At 47.2% G+C, this 18,669-nt stretch overlaps 1 protein-coding gene across 1 annotated transcript in view; it reads right to left on the reverse strand.

Annotated features, from left to right (window-relative positions):
- Positions 1–862: 862 nt before the first annotated feature.
- Positions 863–18,669, reverse strand: part of NRG2 (neuregulin 2) — a 251,784-nt gene continuing 233,977 nt past the window's right edge. Inside the window, 5 exon segments of the mRNA XM_078150470.1 lie at positions 863–2,971; positions 4,230–4,454; positions 8,032–8,159; positions 8,732–8,855; positions 10,309–10,411. Of these exon segments, the coding sequence (XP_078006596.1) occupies positions 2,302–2,971; positions 4,230–4,454; positions 8,032–8,159; positions 8,732–8,855; positions 10,309–10,411 (1,250 nt within the window). The 3' untranslated portion in view covers positions 863–2,301.

Consider the following 18,669-nt stretch of genomic DNA (forward strand, 5'->3'; position numbering starts at 1 on the left):
AATGTTAGAACTGGGTAGGAGTTAGGATGTCATTTTACATAGGTCAGGGATGGAATCAATACTAGGATCTCCTGGCTTCAGCTCAGTGTTTTTTGGGGTTATACCTTGTCACCTTAATGTCTGTGCATTGAAGGAAAGTGAGAGCTGAATCTGACGCAGAAATCTGGTTCCTCTGCACCCATAACCACAGGAGAGGTAACAAGAGCTGTGGAAGACTGGAATTTGTCCTTGTAGATGCTTGGGGGAGGGGGAAGGAGGACGGGGAGAGTGCTGGGGGGATAGGGATGGGGTGGAGCAGAGGCAACACACAAATTGTAGGGTCACCAATACTTGTCAAGAGTAAAAGGAGTCCTGGCAGGGAGAGGAAGCTCTGCAGGCCACTTTGTATGTCCAGACTATGACAGTAATCCTGGGAGACTTTGGATGTCACAGTACCAATCCTATTACCCACACCCCCCTCCCTCCCCCCAATGCCAGGAACTCTCCCTTCATCCTTACCCCTACAATCCATCCTGGGAACCATTCCATGCTCTCTGGGCCCAAGTTCCAAGCGGAGGGATCTGCGTCAGCACATTGGCCCTGTTCCTCGGCACCGCAAGGGACATCTTGTAAATACCTTCTCACCGAGGCTGTTGCCAAAGGCAGGCACTGGAAGCAGGGGTGGGTGTGCGTGTTGTGGGGGAGCAGAGAGTGTTCTCTGGCCCTCTGGAGTGTGCGTGTGTGTTGGCTAGCACGTGTGGCTTCTCTACTGGGGTACTTCCTTAACCCTAGCAATCCACCCCACTTCATCCTAGTTCTCCCTCCCCTCCAATCTCCCCCATCACCCCCTGCCAACCTGGAGACTGGATAAACACACTGGGGCAATGAGTTATTTTGATTTTTATTTATAATATAAAAAAGTTCAAGTGTTCAACAGTCAAGAGTTCAGACATTCAGACAATCTGGGACAGATTTCTCCTTGGTTTATGTTTGTTTGTTTTACAATAACTTTACGAGGAATTAGCTGATTTTTTTTTTCCGGTCAGACCCAATTATTTCTTTGTAGGGGAGAAGAGGTTGGAAGGATGGGTTGGGGGCTAGGAGAAGGGATTGGGGGGAGGGGGAAGAGGGGATTGGTTAGTTACTTTATTGCTAAAAGGTAAAATCAAATACACTGTCAATTGTGTCTTCTCAATCACAGCCTCACCATGCATCCAATCTACAGTATCTGAAATGCAGGACATGCAGGCGTAAAAGAGAAAAGGCGAACCATGTAAACGAGGTGCTGCAGAGAACTGAGGGGAGCCCTGGAGAGACCTCCCTGGGGCAGGGAGAGGTGGGTGTACCCCTCATCCCACCGCAGCTCTGGCTCTCCCTGACCTAGGATGCGTTGCTGGGCTAACCCCTGGGCCCTGGACACCGTGGGTAAGGAGGGGTATCCTCTTTCCAAGCCCGCCCCTGCCAGGGGTGGAGAGGGATGGGGGGAAGTCCTCCACTTTGGCCAGTCGGGCTCTAGTCTGTCTCCCAACCCTGCCACAACCAGCTTCTCAATGTCTCAAAAATGGACATCTTAGCTTTTATTCTTCTAGTCTCTAGGACCCAAGTTCTTATTTTCTGAGAAGGGAATCCCACGGGACAGAATTGCCCACCCATTACCTGGGAGGGGGGGTTTGGTTGCTTTCCCCCCTCCAAGTTTCTCTTCTCCAAATGCTAAAATTTGGCTCTGAAGGATGCATGTAAGACCACCTGGGAACCCCATCTCTGACTCTCTTCACTATGGCTAGTTCCTATTCCTCCTTTTTTTTTTTTTCAGTCTGGGAGTGGGATGGGCTTCATCTCTTGGTGGGAGGGGGAAGGAAAGAGGAGACAAGATGGTGGGTTTGGGGTGGCCAGAGCCAATCACTAACCTGTTGGACAGCGGAGGTGGCCACAGCCTTCTCTCCAGGAGCTCCATATTAGCGTACAGCAAAAAGGCACCACATATAGGTTTCTATTAAATAGTCAAAAAATTGGCCCATCTCTCCTTTTTTTTTTGTTTCTTTTTTTTCCGAAGCTGTAAATCAAGATGTTACATATAAATAGAGTTTCCTATAAAAAAGTCTTTGCTATTAGCTATTATAAGACAACTTTTGCTAAAATGAAAATAAAACATTTTGTTATATTTTTCCTTTTATATAAAATAAAAATATTTTTATTTCTTTCCAAGTGTGTGGTTTTTGTTCTCCTTAAAGATACCGGGAGCAGAAGGAGGGAAATGAGAAGGGGGTGGGGAGGGGGAGGGAGGAAGGAGGACAAGGTGGGGAAGGGGAGAAAAAGTGGGTCCTAGAGGGGAGCAGAGTCTTGTTTCCCCCGTGGGTGTGTGATACGGCTGTGTCTGCTCTCTTGGGTGCTGTGTCTGTCTAAGGAGTAGTAAGTCCTGCTGTCCACTGGCTGGTACAGCGGAGGGGAGTCCGTGCCCACCATGTCCGAGGTGTGGATGCTGAGAAAAGGGGTACACTCGGCCACCAGCTCCTCATCTGATTCACTGTAGGAGGCACTGCTGAGTGAGAAGGAGTCCCGGACGGCCCGCGCCCGCTGGGCCATGTGCCCGTTCAGTCTGGATTTCCTCCACCGCCGATGACTTGTAGATGTTCTCTTGGGCGGTTCCAGGGTGGGTGCACACTCCTGTGTAGTCTCATACTCATCGTCCTCTGTGATTCGGAAGGGGCTGGCGGGCAGACTTCCCATGCTGTCGTGGGAGCAGCCCCGGCGGGGCGGGTAGTAGCTGTCGTAGCTGCGCTGCATGTCAGAGGCGGGGGCCACGGTGGTGGGCGAGTGCCGCAGGAGGGGTTGCTGCTCAGCGAGACGGAAGCTGATGGGTGCAGCTGGGGGAAGTGAGACAGCATGGGCTGAGTTTGGTGAGGTGATCTCGAAGGTAGGCACCTGCGTGGCCAGGGAATAGTGGAAGTCGACAGGCGACAGGCGGGCAGGCGTGGTGAGGGCTGACACATACCTGGGAAGAAGAGGCAAGAGGCAGCTAGGGTCCTCAGGAGCCAACCTAACCCTTCCCTGGATTAATATTGAGGTCCCTGAACAAAGGCAGAAATGAATTAGGGTGCAGGCTGGGTCCACCACACAAGAGGCTCCTGGCGAAAACATCCCTACCTTAAGCTAGAAGAACTTTTAGAAGTAATTTATTTTGAGTCCCCACCCAATGTCCTACAAGATACCCAAGAGTTACTGCTGGAGAACTCATTAGCACACAGGATCAGTGTATTCTCCTGCTGGACACCTGTAGTTATTAGGAAGTTCTTTGTCCCATGGAGCCTGAACCTGCCTCCTCTTCCCACTCCAGTAATTTCCACCCATGGGTCCTTGTTCTAACGTCCGGAACCATTCAAAATTCTAATCCCTCATTTAAACATTTGAAGCCAGGTATCACGTCCTCCCTGGGAGGTGGAGCATGCTAGGAGCCCATGGCATGACACGGAGCCTGGACATACTCCAGGTTGTCAAAATCCCATTTTAAAGCACAATGCCCAGAATTTCATCTTTATGCATACCCCACAAAAGCGGAAATCCATTTCTTTTCCCAGTGCCTCACCTTGCATACCCTTCCCCTAGACAGGTGGGAACCTGTTACGGGACTCATCTGGTAGGAGAGGAGGCTAATTAAGCCCACGGCAAGTCTCAAATACAAATCTCTAAGAGCCAAGTGGGGAAAAGGAAGGATAGTTTCCTTGTTCTCCTATGTTACACCGGGGCTCAAGAGCATTTTTTAAGTGACAGAGCCAAACCACCATTTCCTAATCACATAATTCTAGAGCTGGAAGGGACCTCAACTATTAGTTTCAGGACTTGCAGGACCCCCTGATCATTTCCTGCTATACTTCTGTCTCAGCAATCACAGTGCCCCCAACCATACTCCACATACCTTCCTTTTTGGCTTGCTCCTACTGTTCCCTAGGCTCTGACCAGAAAATCTCAGAGCTGAAGCATGGTGCCTAATCTATTCCATAACCTCAGGCAAATCACATCACCTGTATGGGACTCATTATACCCAGCTGTAAAATGGGATGACAATCTGCCTGTCTCACAGGGGTACTTACCCCACAAGGTGTTGTGAAACTGATTGAGACCTTGTTTGCTAAAACACCAGTTACAAATAAGGGTTTGCTGTTTTGATTATTTAGGCAGCTGTTACCCTTGGCCAGACAGCTATGAAGAAAGGTGTTATAAAGGGTGAGAGACTAGTCGGAGGCAGGGCTGACCTCTCACTGTGTGGCGAATCCCGGAGGGAGTCCACCGAGTCATGGTATGGCATGGCTGGCCGCCTTTCGTCCTCCATGCTGCAGGCTGCCTCACGCCGGGCGCGAGCCTCGATGCAGGCTGGGCTGTTACACTTGCTGGTGCCCACGGATGACATCATGATACCTGACTGGGAGTCTGAAGTCAAGCTCTCTGTCTGCTCCAAGCTCCATGTGTGGCTTTCATGTCTGAGGAGGCAAAGCGACAGATGACATTTAAGGTATGGCCAGTGAAGTCCAGCTAAAATTCAGCATCTATTAAACGATGAACCATGCAAGGCACTGAGAATACAAAGACAAAAAACAAACAAATAAATGAAAAAACCCAAAACATCCTTTCCTTTAAAGAGCTTCCATCCTATTGGAGAGAGAGAAAACGTATACAATATATAGGCAAGCCAATACAGGGTAGATTGGCTGTTGAAAAGTACATAGGCTTTGAAGGCAGAAGATCTGGATTTAATCCCACCTCTGACACTGTTGGCATGACCTTAGACAAGTCACTTAAATTCCCTGGACTTCAGTGGATAGAGCACCGGCCATGGATTCAGGAGGATCTGAGTTCAAATCCAGCCTCAGACACATAACACTCACTAGCTGTGTGACCCTGGGCAAGTCACTTAACCCCATTGCCTAGCCAAAATAAATAAATAAATAAAGATTAAAAAATTAAATTCCCTGGGCTGAAGTTTTCTTATATGTGTACACACGTACACACACACACACACACACACACACAGAGTGAGAGAGTTGGTCTTTTTCAGTTCTAATCTATGTGCCTAAGGTAATATGAAGGTGTAAAGACAGAAAGAGAATTTAAGAAGAGATTTTTAGATTCTCAATAGCCTTCTCTGGCCTATTCTCTGCTCTCTTGGCTTCCATTTCCCCCTGGTTCTTCTCCTTCCCAGTCTCCTTTGCTGGATCACCAACAGTTTCTTGTCTGTTTAGCAGATACATCATAAGGCTCTACCTAGGGCCCTCTTCTCCTTCTGCTCTCTTGATGATCTCATCAGTTCCCAGAGTTTCTTTCCATGAACATCTCTTCACAGATGACTCTATGATCTACATATCTAGATAGCCACTCTAGTCTCTTTTCTGAACTCCAGTCTTCTAGTTGTTGTCAATAGGACATCTTCATCAGCATCTCAAATTCAGCAGGTCCAAAACAGAATTCATCATCTTCCCCCCCAACCTCAACCTTCCTCCACCCTTCTCCATTTCAGTTGATCCTTCCAAGTTACTCAGGTTCACAACCTGACTCTCCCTCATCCCCCACATCCAGTCAGTTGCCAAGACTCGTTGAGCCACTGTCCGCTGCATCTTTTGGACCTCCCCTATTTTCTCTCTGCTCACATGGCTTCTCGCCCAGTTGAGGCCTTTGTTCACCTCTCCCCTGGACTTCTTCTGCCATTCAGTTAGTCCCCCGGATCCCACTCTCTCCCCTCTCCAACCCATTTTCCACACAGCTGGCAAATTAATCTTTCTAAAACCCAGGCTTTCCCACGCTGCTCTTCTACTTAAAAATCTTTAGTGGTTTCTCATTTCCTTAGAATAAAATGCAAAGTCCTCAACCTGGCAAAACTCACTTAACCTTGGTTTGCCTCACCTATAAAATGAAGATATTAATAACTTCTACTTTTGCAAGGTTGTTGCGATGATCAAATGAGATATTAATTTTTTTCCTAAAAAAGTGTTTAGCATATGCCTGGCACATAGTAGGCACGCTATAAATGCTTATTTCCTTCTCCCACCCCCATCTGGCATTTACATTTTTCTACACCCTGGTTTTTGCCAACCTTTCCAGACTCATGTCATGTTATTTTCCTTCACACACTCTACATCTACTCGAACCAGCCTATTAGTTGTTCCCCAAACTCAACACTTCTTTTTCTATCTTCACTTCTCACTCTCTCACTTCCTTCATGGCTCAGCTCAGCTGTCATATCCTATGTGAAATGAAGACTTTCATGAATCTCTTCTCTGTCCCCCAATTCCAATTGTCTTTTATTTACTTATCTGCATACACGCTGTATCCTCCCCTGAGAAGAGCATATGAACTTTGTTGGCAGTTACTGCTCTGTTTCTATCATTGTATCCCCAGCCCCTAGCAGAATACCTTGTGAATAGTTTTAAAGTAAGTGCTTAATAAATATCTGTTGAATTGAATTAGGCAGTGTTATACTGTTTTGCTACCATCAATAGCACCAATAAGAGCTCTCTACTTCTAGAGCCTGGACTTCTCATTCTATCTCAGCTCTAGGTATCCTACAGGACCATGGCTAAAGTCCCCCCTTCCATTCCATACTTTGGTTTACCAATTGAAAAGTGATAATCAAACTTCAGTGGCTTCCTATTACCTATATCAAAGATGTTTAAAATGTGGTCCACCAATCACATGTGGCCTATAACACTAATACTCTCAAATATGGCCCCAACCAGATTAAAACGAAATCAGGAAACACTTAACAAAATAAAATTAAAATGTAATGGAACATAGATCATGCTGACATGTGGTTTCCTAAGTCAGTATGTGCCCACCTGTAGGGCTACTTCTGTATGGTATAGTGGTCCCTGTTTCTATTTGAGTTTGACACCACTGGTCTACATGACATTCAAGATCCTTGACAAGATGACGTGTACCTATCTCTTCTACCTTATCTTCCACGTTGTAGTCACCAATCCAGCCGAATTGATCTGACACTCACTGCCCTCCCTGAATCTTAGAATCTTAGAGTCGAACAAGGCCTCATAGAGAATATCTAGTTTAATGCATTCATATTCACAAATAGGAACTTTCTCTGTGGGACCCCTGACAAGTACATACCTCACACTAATTGTCAGGGAGTTCTTTCTTATATTAAATCTACGGTTAAATGGTCCTCGGTCTGTGCTCTGAGGCCCAAGGTGAATAATCCTTCTTGAAGGACATAAGGCAGTCTTCAAACATTTGAATACGACTGTCACGTCAATTTAACCAATAGGGTTTCAGCATGCAAATTTTTATGTCACTGACATCCAGCAAACACACTGAGCAAAAGCAATCACCCTTCTCTACCAATGCATGACCTCTGAGCCAATGGGAACAAAGTGTGCAGACCTCCTCCCTCACCCCCTCCTTCGCATCCTCTCAGGGTGTGGGCACTGACCAATGCTGTCATGGCTGGCTCCTTTCGTGCCCTCTCCTCTGCTCCATCACATCAACATCTGGCTACGTCCTCCCTTCACCCTCCTCCCCCGGCCTGCTGCTTCTTTCTGGCCACAGCGCCAATGACTAGGAGTCCTTAATACCGAGTGACTCAAGGGAGAGTGCTGGTGTCTGTTAAATCTCTTTCATTTTTCAAAGTATGAGTGCTGTGTATGCATATATGAGAGAGAGAAAGGGAGAGACAGACAGACAGACCGACAGAGACAGAACGAGAATGAGTATGTGCTTTTGTGTATATGTGTATAGGTGTAGATTTGTGTGTATGAAAAGGCTGATATGACATATATTTCTAATCCATAATCTCACGAAGGGGATAGGAAGGGAAAACACAGTCTTGTTCACCAAGCCACAGAGCCCGGAACAAAGAGGAAAGCTTTGATGCTTCAAGGATGATGTCCTGGGACAAAGAAGACAGACATGCAGCCAAGGAATAAACTTATGGACATGCTTTCCTTAGTCCTACAGTCAGGGCTCGAAAGAGAAACCTCTTCAAGGAAGAGCATCGTGAATTATTAGGGAGAAGTTGGGAGTCCTTTGGGGGCATGAAGCAGGTATCCCCACCTGTGGCTGGAGGTGGGTGTGGCTGTGGAGCAGTGATGGGACGGCGAACAGGAGTGGCTCCCAGAGAATGTGGTCTCAGTTTCCCTCCGGATGACGTGGTCAGTGGCAGGGACATTTTTGGAGATGTACTGCAACAGAGAGAGAAAGGCATGTGGGTGATACATGAACTGAGTAACATGAGAACTGAGGAAACCAGGAACAACAGGACCCTGATTTGGTTGTTCTGAACCTATCTGGATCTGGTAGTCAAAAACGGAGAAGGGACTCCTCTGATACATTCAAGTCAGTCAGTAAATAAGCATTTTGGAAGTGCCTGCTATGTGCTAAGGTGTGTGAGTTGGTATGTGTGTGTTTTTTTACAGAGCAGGAGGAATTTAATTTAAATAACAATTTAATAAATACATTAATAAAAACAATAAACAATAATTTAAATAGGAAAGGCACAGCTCTTCTGGAAGTATAATTGCTTCAGCAGATGTGCAAGAAGAGAGCCGACTTCAAGTGCCAACAAGGGTCCCCGGACAGTAAACACTCCGAGGGGCTGAGTAGCCTGGGTCTCCCATCACCAAATCACTGACATCTCCCGTCTCATTTCTTGCTTTGTGGGTGTGGGGATGCCAGTGAGCTATTCCCACACAAGACTGCCTTTGTGAATGGTACCTTCCTGGGCACAGAGAGGAGTAGCCCACATGCCACTCACATCTGCCATCTGAATCTCCTCAGGATCTAGTCGGGGGTGGCTAGGTCCATTGGCCAAGCTCCGATTCTGATGAGCTGGGCACATGTTCTGCCGAAGGTGGTTGTGCATCTGTTTCCTCTGTTTTCTGTAAGGAGGAAGGTCAAGTCATTTCACACAGAACCCTAGCATCTTCTTATCTTCCCGCTCCGTGAAGTATGGTGTAGTAGGAAAAGTCCAGGCCTGAGAACCAGGGCTAAGGGTAGGTGGAAATTCTAGTCCCAACTGCCACTAGCCAGCTATATGACCTTGGACTATAACTTTCCTTTCTCTGGGTCTCAGTTTCCTCATCTAGAAAATGGGGGGGGTGGACTACTCAATCTTTTCTGCTTTAGCAATCTACTGCTACTTTTCTATGATTTATTTCTATTATCCTTCCCTTCCAGGCATCTTTTCCCATCTGACTCCTGCAGAAAGGGGTGAGAGCAACAGATGGATTGAAGGTTCTTATAAGAACGTTCTGCTGCCCAGGGCAATAGGGCCCCCAAAGGCTATTACCTGCACCATCAGGTCCTCTGTGCCCCCATGAACATGTAAAACGATAGGCCAAATTACCCTCAAACAGTACTTGCCCCATATCATTCATCTACTCAAAACTTTTGGTTTTGAGTAAACACTGTATAGAGTTTCCAAACACCTGACATCCAAGACCCTGCACAATTTGGCTCTGGACCCCAGATTGATTGCTCTATTATTCCTCAAACATGGTGAATGCCTTCTCACTCCAAAAGTTTTATTGGCACTGAACCATGCTCCATCTGAATCTAATTATCCTTCAAGGCCCATCTCAATTCATGGAGGCTTCTCAGACCATTCTAGGGTCCACAGTGATCTCTCTCTCCTTCTTTTCTGATGGCTTATAATGCTTTTTATCGTTTGTTATCTTTCTATGTGTTTGTGCCCTTTTCTCTAGTTATATCATGAGGTCCTTAAAGGTAGTGACTATGTCTTAATCATCTTTCTCTCGCCTCACTATCACAATGCTAAGATGGTGCACCAGGAACTGTCCTTGGTCTTCCCCGGCGAAACCTTCTTCCTCCCTCTCCTCCCCCACCCTGTTCCTTGTCACTATCCTCTCTTCTTTCAGGACAGAAGGGGCCCAGGAGACCTAAAGGGGAAGGAAGAGAACTGAGGAAAACAGAGCTGTGGGCTGGGCCAGCAGCACTATGTGAAAACTCATGGCCTTAGACCTCTATGCTCCATCCCTAGCTAGCACAGAAAGGGCAGGGACCATCTAAGTGGATGACAAGGAGAGAATCTTCATATGGGCCTATGGCTTTGGTGCTAATGAGTCCTGTAGATGGATGTGAAGTTCCTCATAGCTAGATTCAGGGCCCTTAAAGGATTATTCTCCTGCTCAGGGTTATAGTTCCTGGCAGTGGCTGCCTGAAGCAGACACAACAGAGGGTGTCCGTGTGTTTCTTCAGTTTTCGGGGGACCATTTCCTTCTGCTCAGCAGGTAGCTCTGCTGGAAGGACCACCCCAAGGCAGTCAGTCCTCAGACCTCTATCTGTCCATCTGTCTGACTGGCTCTCACTCACTTGGTTTTGCAATAGGCCACCACGCAGACAATTCCGACAACGAGCAGAGCCACGCAGATCCCTGTGATAGTCAGGACCCTCTTCTGGTAGAGCTCCTCAGCTTCTGCAAGGGGGCAGGAGGGAGGCCAATTACTAGGACTGGGGGACATATGGGGATGAGCAGATCAGGACCCTAGCTACTGACTTCTGGAGTCAAGGGGAAGCTGACACACTGAGCCCCCGGTCAGCCTTGGGGAGATGCCATGGACAATGTCCAGAGAAACCTCCCAAACTCAGGGCTCTTTATCAGATTCTGCTCTTCCTTGGGTCCCTTCTAGCCTCCTGTCAATGCTCCTCCCTTCTCTCTGGAAGTATCCCCCAACTCTCTTACATCCCCTTGCACCACTACTCCTGTAGCCCACCCACCAGCCTAACACAGTCCCTCTCCCTCAACCCTCAAGCTCAGCCATTCCAGCATCTCCTCTTTTGACCCCAGTACCCTGACTTATGAGGAGGGGGAAGGGGAAGAAGAACAGTCCAGAGAAAAAAGGTGATGATGCAGCCAGGAAGCTGAGGAGTAGATGTAAGGGGGATGAGAGAAAAGAAGATGGAGACAATGACCAGAGATGGACTCAGAAGAAGCCATGGGCTAATCAGGATGCCTGGAGTGATGCTTCCAAATCCCCAGTCTGGAACCCCTATCGCAGTTCAGATAGCAGCACAACCCAGACCAACCAAAACTCTCTGGGTCTTTGACCCTCCACAATCCACCCTCTCCTCCTAGGAGTTGTTCCTAGCAGGGATCATGACTATTCTGATTTCCCTCTTTGGTTATAGCTCTGGAGAAGAGGTCTGGTTCACCCCCTAGTCAACTCCTCCTTCCCCAGATAATAAACAACAATTGTGTTTTATTCTGATCACATGAAAGGGGTGGGGTACAAGTGATGAGTGAAGGGTCCCTAGGAGGTTGGGAAAGGAGAAGGAGAACCTTAGGTCCCAGGGCAGAAGCCATCAATCCCTAAAGGATGGCCAGACTGGAAGGGTTCTGCCTGTAAGCCCTTTAGTCCCAAGGACCTCGGAAGGGCTCCTGATATATTGTGTCCCACCCTCTCCTAGTCCATGGCTGTGGGAGCTAGAGCTTCCCCTCTAGTACAGTGGATATTGTGGACATGGAGCTTGCCATCTGTCCCTAAGAACTGAGCTAGGACAAGCCTACTGGGGATCAGAACACCAAGTCTTCTCACCTAATTCAGGGCCCTGATAAGGTCTAGTTCCCAATGACTGCTGCCCTGATAGAGAACCATATGTTTCCTGGATTCTAAGCTTCTCTCTACCCAGACTGCTAAAACCTGAACTCAAATCTGACCCTTCCACTGTCTCTCACACAAGGTGAAGTATGTACACATTCCTAGGTGGAAGAAAGAAAAAGAAGACAGGGCTACCAGCTGTGTGGGGTGGAAGATTCTGGACCTGGAATTCTAGGATCAAATGTCCCATCTGGTCCCCCTGGAAGGCTGAGGGAAAAGAAGGGAAGATTCGGTCCCCCATGTTTCTCCACTAGTTCCAGGCTAGAAAACCAGTTCTGGGAGAGATCATGGATCCAAAGTACAGCAAAACTCAGCCTTCAAACTCTCACAACATTCATAGGAGATCATGTGGTATATATAAATATATAATATATATATATATATATACACACACACAGTGGTGCATATATGCATTCAAACCTATGTCTGGGCACACAGATATGCCGAGATATTTCAACACACAGAGAAAGTCTTATGTACACAGAGACATGCAGAAGTAAACCTACAATGGCAGATCCTCACTGAAATGCTCCTACATACAAGGTCAGACATACATGCATATACGTACATACAACATACAAATGTACATAGAGCTAAGCTTATAATGGAGATATGGCTACTTATACTGACATGGATAGGGACATATATGAAAGTACCTATACCTCCACATATGTGGGTGCTGCAGGATGGCAACAGGGGAAGACTATCTCCCCAAATCTGCTACCAAGAGATCCTTTTTATGCTCACAGGAACCTCTTCTGGGACCAAAATGGCTACTTTTGATGAATCCATTCTAATAAAAAACATTAACCATCCCAAATATGCATCTTTTTCAATGGTTGCAGTGTTGAGTTCTTGGACACTTAGGATGAAGTGAGTCTTAGACACAAGACCAGGTTCTCCCTGGGTGAGAGAGGCTTTTCAGCTAGATGAGATGATTTTCAAAGTCCTGTCCAACCCAAGGATTCACTCAGGGTATAGAAATTCAGGCCTTACTTCAGTAAGCAGGGTGGGTGAATGGCAAGAAGGGGGGTTAGGTACTGGGCCGAACCAGATACTCCTGGATCATCACTAGACAGACGTTAGTCAACATCCCAAACCCAGACCACATGGCTGCTAATCACTAGCACATAGGACACAAAGACAAAAAGGCCATGACTGAGTGAGATGAATCTCATAGAATCAGGGCAGAGGAATGATGAAAGAGACAGAATGATTCAGCCGGTGACCTGACACAGTATGAGAAGCAATGGGAAAGTGAGAGGGAATGAAGTAAAGAGGGAGATTAAAGTCCAGTTTAAGGGGATGTCCACCTTCTGTGGATTCCAAACACCACTTCCCAAAGTGTCTGTATTTGTACAGCTTTCTCTGAACTATGAGACCAATCCTAGCTGCAGACAGCCATGCCAGGGCTTCCTCCTCCAGGGAGAGGGTGGGTGAGGGTGGAGGGTGAGGGTGGCCCTCCTCTTAGGAACAGTCCAATGCATTGCCTCTCTCTCCTTGTATGCCTCTGATGCCTCACACCTCAGGCACTGAGGTGGGGTGGATGCCCTAAGCTAAGCAGGAGAATGTACCTTTTTCTTTCTTGTCCTTACTATCTATAAGGGCCTTGGAGATGCTAGGAGAAAAAGGCCAAGGTAAGTATGTTCTCTCCCAGCACCCCAAAGGGGATCATAGACTGCTTGGGAGTGTGTACATGTATACACATACACACATGCCATACACATGCATGCACACACATGCCCTGGTGAGGACCTTTCTTTTCCATAAAATTAATCAAGGTGATGATGTTGGACTTCCTTCCCCTTCTAGCTTCTTCCCCACCCAAACCCACGGTTAAGAGGTAGGGTAGCTGATTTTTGGAATCATCCCCCCTTTTTTTTTCTTTTGGAAAGAAAAAAAATTAATTCAGCACACATGACGCCAGGAACTGTGGGTAAGTGGGAATGGGGTCTGAGCAATAATGGAGTTTTCGTACCCTTTAATTCAAATCCAAGGTGCTCTGACAGTTCAGAAGAGAGAAGGGCCAGGAAATGTGGGGGGAGGCAGAAGGCGGGGGAAAGAGAGAGAGAGAGAGAGAAAGAGAGAGAGAAAGAGAAAGAGACAGACATTGGTCAGGGTTCTTCAGACATACTGGGCAGCCAGCCTGTGAGGTTGAAGCAAGTTAGTAGCATCCCCTCCCTGCCCCCTTAGCTCCCTCCCCTTCACCTCCCTGCCCCCCAAGAACCCCTGAGGGGGCTGGAGAGAGGAGAGGTTAGAGTCAGCAGGCAGGCCAGGTTCTTTATAGATGAGCCATGTTGGTTAGTACCTGGTGGGGAGGCAGAGGAGGCAGAAAAGTCAGTTGGTGAATGTTGGGAGGGGTGTTTCTTGGGGAGGGGAAGGGACACAGAGAGGATGCCTGCCTCAGGAAGGGAAGTTGGGAGGAGAGGGGAGCCATGCCTCAGCAGTAGCAGGCCCCTGGAGATGGACAGGTGCATGGATTCCATTTTTCTTCCTTTACCTTCTCCCTGAAGCTGAATTTAGCCCATCTTCCCTTATCATCAGAGACAAGTATGTAAAGAGCACCTGCCCTCTGTCCCTGTCCCTGTCCCAGTCTCATGTGCATTCCCTCATACTTGTGTGTACAAGATTGTCCTTCTCTCCCCCATATGTCTGTGTCCTCAAACTAATGGGCAGATGAGACCCATCTTCAAAAGGACGAGTTCAATTTTTTTTTTAACCAGCAAAAGCATTTTTTTTGCATTTGTCAAGACACATGTTTTAAATAAAGGAATTGGGACACAGAAATATCTTGAATGTATACCCCCATCGAGAAGGCTTGATTATCTTCCTGACATCATCATATCTGACTAATATATCCATTTATAGTCACTCTAAGGTTGACAAAAACAGTTTCCTTACCCAATGAGGTAAGCAAGGCAGGCATTATTATCTCCATTTTTTTAGATGAGGACCAAGCTAGATCTGAGCCTCAGGAGAAAAAAAAAAGCAGGATACACTGTAGGGAACTCCCCCAGGGGCCTGGAATTCTTTAAGTAGCTGTCCTGCTCTCCCCACATCCAGAATAGCCACTAGTGGCAAGACCGGTGACTCATTCCACAATCAGAGGGATAAAGACTGCATCTGCAACTTCATCAGCTCCCTCTACCAACAGAGGTCAGCATTCGCCCATAACACTGACAGGTTAGGAAGATTGCCTAGGGTCCCACAGCCAGGATGTGCCTGAGGCGGGTTGTCCGGGCTCTGAAACCAGCTCTTTCATTCACAGCACTGTCCTGCCCCACTCTGATCACGTTCAGGCTCATTGTGGGGGATTCTGTTCTCTACGAGCTCCAAGAGCTTTTGCCAACTTGACGCAGCAGTGAATCAGCAGCAGTAGCTGGGTTTCCGAAAGCCAGGACATTTCCCAGTCACTTAAGTTTTCCAAGCCTGTAGAGATGCCCCGTTAGCAAGGTTATGGAGAAGATTCCTTCATGGGCTAGAATCATAGAATTTCAAGGGGGGGGGGTCAGACGCCTAGGCCATCTAGTTTTACCTGGACCTGGACAGGAATCCCCTCTACAATGTAGGTGACATAGTGCTTGTCCAGATTTTCCTTGGAGACTTCCCGTGAGAGGGCTCCTTCTACGCCTCCCTAGGCAACCCATTCCCATTTGGGATTATTGCAATCATTAGCAGTTTTTCTTTGCCTCCACTTAAATTTGTCCCTAAAGCTTAGGCCCATCGCTCCTGCTTACTTATTCCTTCCGTGGCAAAGCAGAAGCGTATTCTCTTTTCTCCATGAAGATCCTCCAGATACTTGGAGGGAGCTGTCATGATCCTGTCATCTCTTCTCCAGATCCAACTTCTTCAATAAATATTCAGGTGGAACGAACCTGAAACCCTTCACCGTATTGACTGCCTCTCTGTAGATCCTGCTTGTTCATTAATGTGCTTCTTAAAATGTGATGCTCAAAATCAACACATTATCTACAAGAAGTAATCTTACCAGGGGAAAGTACTACCACCCTCCCTAGTCCTGGACTTTATGTCACTTTCAGTGTAGCCTAAGACTATGTTAGCTTTCTGATCAGTCCTGTCACACTGTTGATTAAACATACCAAAGTGGAGGCAGCTAGGTGGTTCAGTGGATAGAGCGCTGAGCCTAGAGTCAGGAGGACCTGAATTCAAATCCAGCCTCAGACACTTACTAGCTGTGTGACCCTGGATAAGTCACTTATAACCCCTGTTTGCCTCACTTTGTTCAAATGTAAAAATGTGGATAATAATACCATTTATCTCATTGAGTTGTCTTGAGGGTCAAATGAGAGAATGTTTATAAAGCATTTAGCATAGTGCCTGGCAGATAGCAGGTACTGTAGAAATGCTAATTCTCTTCCTCTCTCCCTCACCCTCCCCAAGTCACTGGATAAGGCTGGCCTATGTGACTTTTAAGCTCTTTTCCTATTCTAAGAATCTGTGATTCTAAGTCCAGTGTGGGTTCCTGCCCCAGGCCCAGCTCCAGTTCTTCCTCCAGAAGCTGGAGCCTCCCACTGGGCTGAGCTGCCTACGTAATATTCTCCACAAAGGAGAAGGAATTTGGCATCTTTACCAATGGGTACAAAGAGCCCGTCTGCAGAGGAACAAGGCAAGTTGTCCTTTCAGTAAGGTGAGGGTTTAAATGAGAGGTCCTCCACTTTGTTCTCAGAGTCTGCCTCTGGCTAGGGGCAGAATCTACAGAAGAATCTGGTTGGAACTATAAGCTGATGAAGGTTTCTGTGGCTGCAGCTGAGACTGAGGGAGGGAGCTTGATCCAAATGCTAAGCATTACCTAGATCACAGACTAGCTAAGCTGAGCTGAGAACAGCTTCTTACTGCAATGGTGGAAGCATCTGGTCCCTGCAACCATCCCTTCAGCTCCAAAGGAAGATGCTAGCCTCTAATGGCAATGGATCTCTGAAAATGAGATTCCTTCAGTCGCTACACTGTACCCTTGTGAGGGGCAGGGGTAGGGTCCTAGCCAAGTTTTGCTGCAGTAGTCTCTCTAGACTGGTCCTCTAGAATAGAATGTCAGGGTTTAGGGCTTCAGAACCATGAAGAAAGGATATGGGGAAAGGACAGATCTTCTGAGTATAGCAATTCTGTGCTTTCCCAGAAGGCTCTCAGTTTCAACCCACCCATTTCTGGATGGGTGAAGGCCAGTTAGGAACGTTTTTGTAGTTCCTCCTCTTTCCTTTCTGGATCAGCTCCACCAACAGGAGTTCAGGGTAGGGACAATGGAAAAGGATAAAAGATACTTCATATCATCTTCCCTCCAAATCAAGCCCTTGGTGTACCAGAGAAGGGTTAATCTGCTATTCTTCACCCTCATCATCTAAAGAAATCCTGGTCCACATGTCTCCCAAGAAATTAAGCCTTAGAGGAATCATTCTGGCCCCTCCTGTTTCCCCTTTTGTATGGAGAATTCCATGGGGCTTTGACTCTAGATTTTGGGGTGGAGGCAAGGGAGGCTCTAAGTATTCTTGTGATAGAATAGGGGGCTGAGAATAAGGAATATGACTGTTGCAAAGAGAAGGCTCTGAGACGGGTTGGGGGGTTGGGCCATAATCCGGATAAGTCAAGCACAATTTCCATGACTGGGGAAACTCTTGACAGTGATATGAATGACAGGGCTTGGCTATATCAGACACTGAAGTTCTAGTGGGGTGAGATGGGGTGAACACCACTGGCCCACTTGAATATTGGATTAAACCTCTAACCCCAAAAGTAGTTCCTTAACCTGTCTTTTTCAGTCTTCCTGCTTCCCCAGCCTTGTGGCTCAAGAACGGATCATGAGGTCATAAGGAACATTGCCTGGTTGGGACCTGGGTTCCAATGAGGAGAAATCAGGAATCACCCCCAAAGCATCACTACCTTGGGAAGCTGCCTCATACAGTTCTGTGGGCTCACAATCTGACCAGAGATATGTAGCAAGAGAATTAATGCTTCTAAGACTCCTTATAGGAATCTAGGCAAGCATGTACTCCGTATGAAGTGGGAAGATTGGAGTTTTTGTGTCCATGGTTCTTTGGAATTCAGGACATTCCTTCTTTTGCCAGCACTGGCTTGCCATGTCCAGCAGCTCAGGGGTTTCCTCGCCCCCTTTCTTTCCCCTGACCTAAACTCCATTATCTTGAGCTTTCCACCACTAAGCACAGACAGGAAAGTCCAGATACCCTCATGATTTGGGTTGCCCAGATGATTGTTACATCAGCTAGATGCAGAGGGGCAGGGAGGACCCTCATGACCCTGGAGAGTACAGTGTAAGACACTGGAAATTCCTTCCTGCCCCATTCCGGAGCCTTATCCAGTGGGAACTGGGGTGTTCCAAGTAGCCTCAGAGCTCTCATTCTCTTTGAATATCAAAGGGAATGGGAGAGTTCACTTCAGAGAAAATAAGGAACTCTGAAACACTGGTAGCCAATGCACAGACCTGGAGGAAGCACAGGGGATCAGTAAACTCACAGGATTTTAGAGCTGGGGAGATCTTAAGAAATTCTCTGGTACAATCCCTTGCTTTCAAACAGGTGTGGAATTATCAAGCCCCATTTTACAAATGGAGGTAACTGAGACCCAGAAAAGCTAAGTAACTTGGCCAAGGTCAATCAGCTAATAAGTGAAAGAGGAGTAACTGACTAGAGCTTAGGTCTCCTGTCTCTTTTAGCCAGTCCTCTCTCCATTATAACAGGTGACCACCTTGGGAAAGCAACTGAAGCATGAGCCGAGAGGGGAGGAGGCCTGAACACTCAATCCTGAGAACAGGCCCAGGGACCAGTAGTCTCTGAGCTTTGGATAAGGCCAATGTCCATGGGAACAGATTGATTAATACTCATAACCCAAGGCTGAGCTATTTCTTACACTATAATATGCCCAGATAAGCCTTTAAGGTCTGAAAGGGCCATACTGGAGATCCAAGCCCCCCAAGGTCTCTTCTGGGACTGAGAGGTAGCCCAGAGCAGAGGTCTGAGTGCTTGTGAGAGTGGACTTAGCCAACCGTCATACAGATGACATTACTTCACACACCCAGAGCAGGCTGGTTTGTACAGAGTAGCCACGT

Source organism: Phascolarctos cinereus, unplaced genomic scaffold (assembly GCF_003287225.1).
Source record: "Phascolarctos cinereus isolate Bilbo 61053 unplaced genomic scaffold, phaCin_HiC Scaffold_2;HRSCAF=192, whole genome shotgun sequence".
NCBI classification, from domain to species: domain Eukaryota; kingdom Metazoa; phylum Chordata; class Mammalia; order Diprotodontia; family Phascolarctidae; genus Phascolarctos; species Phascolarctos cinereus.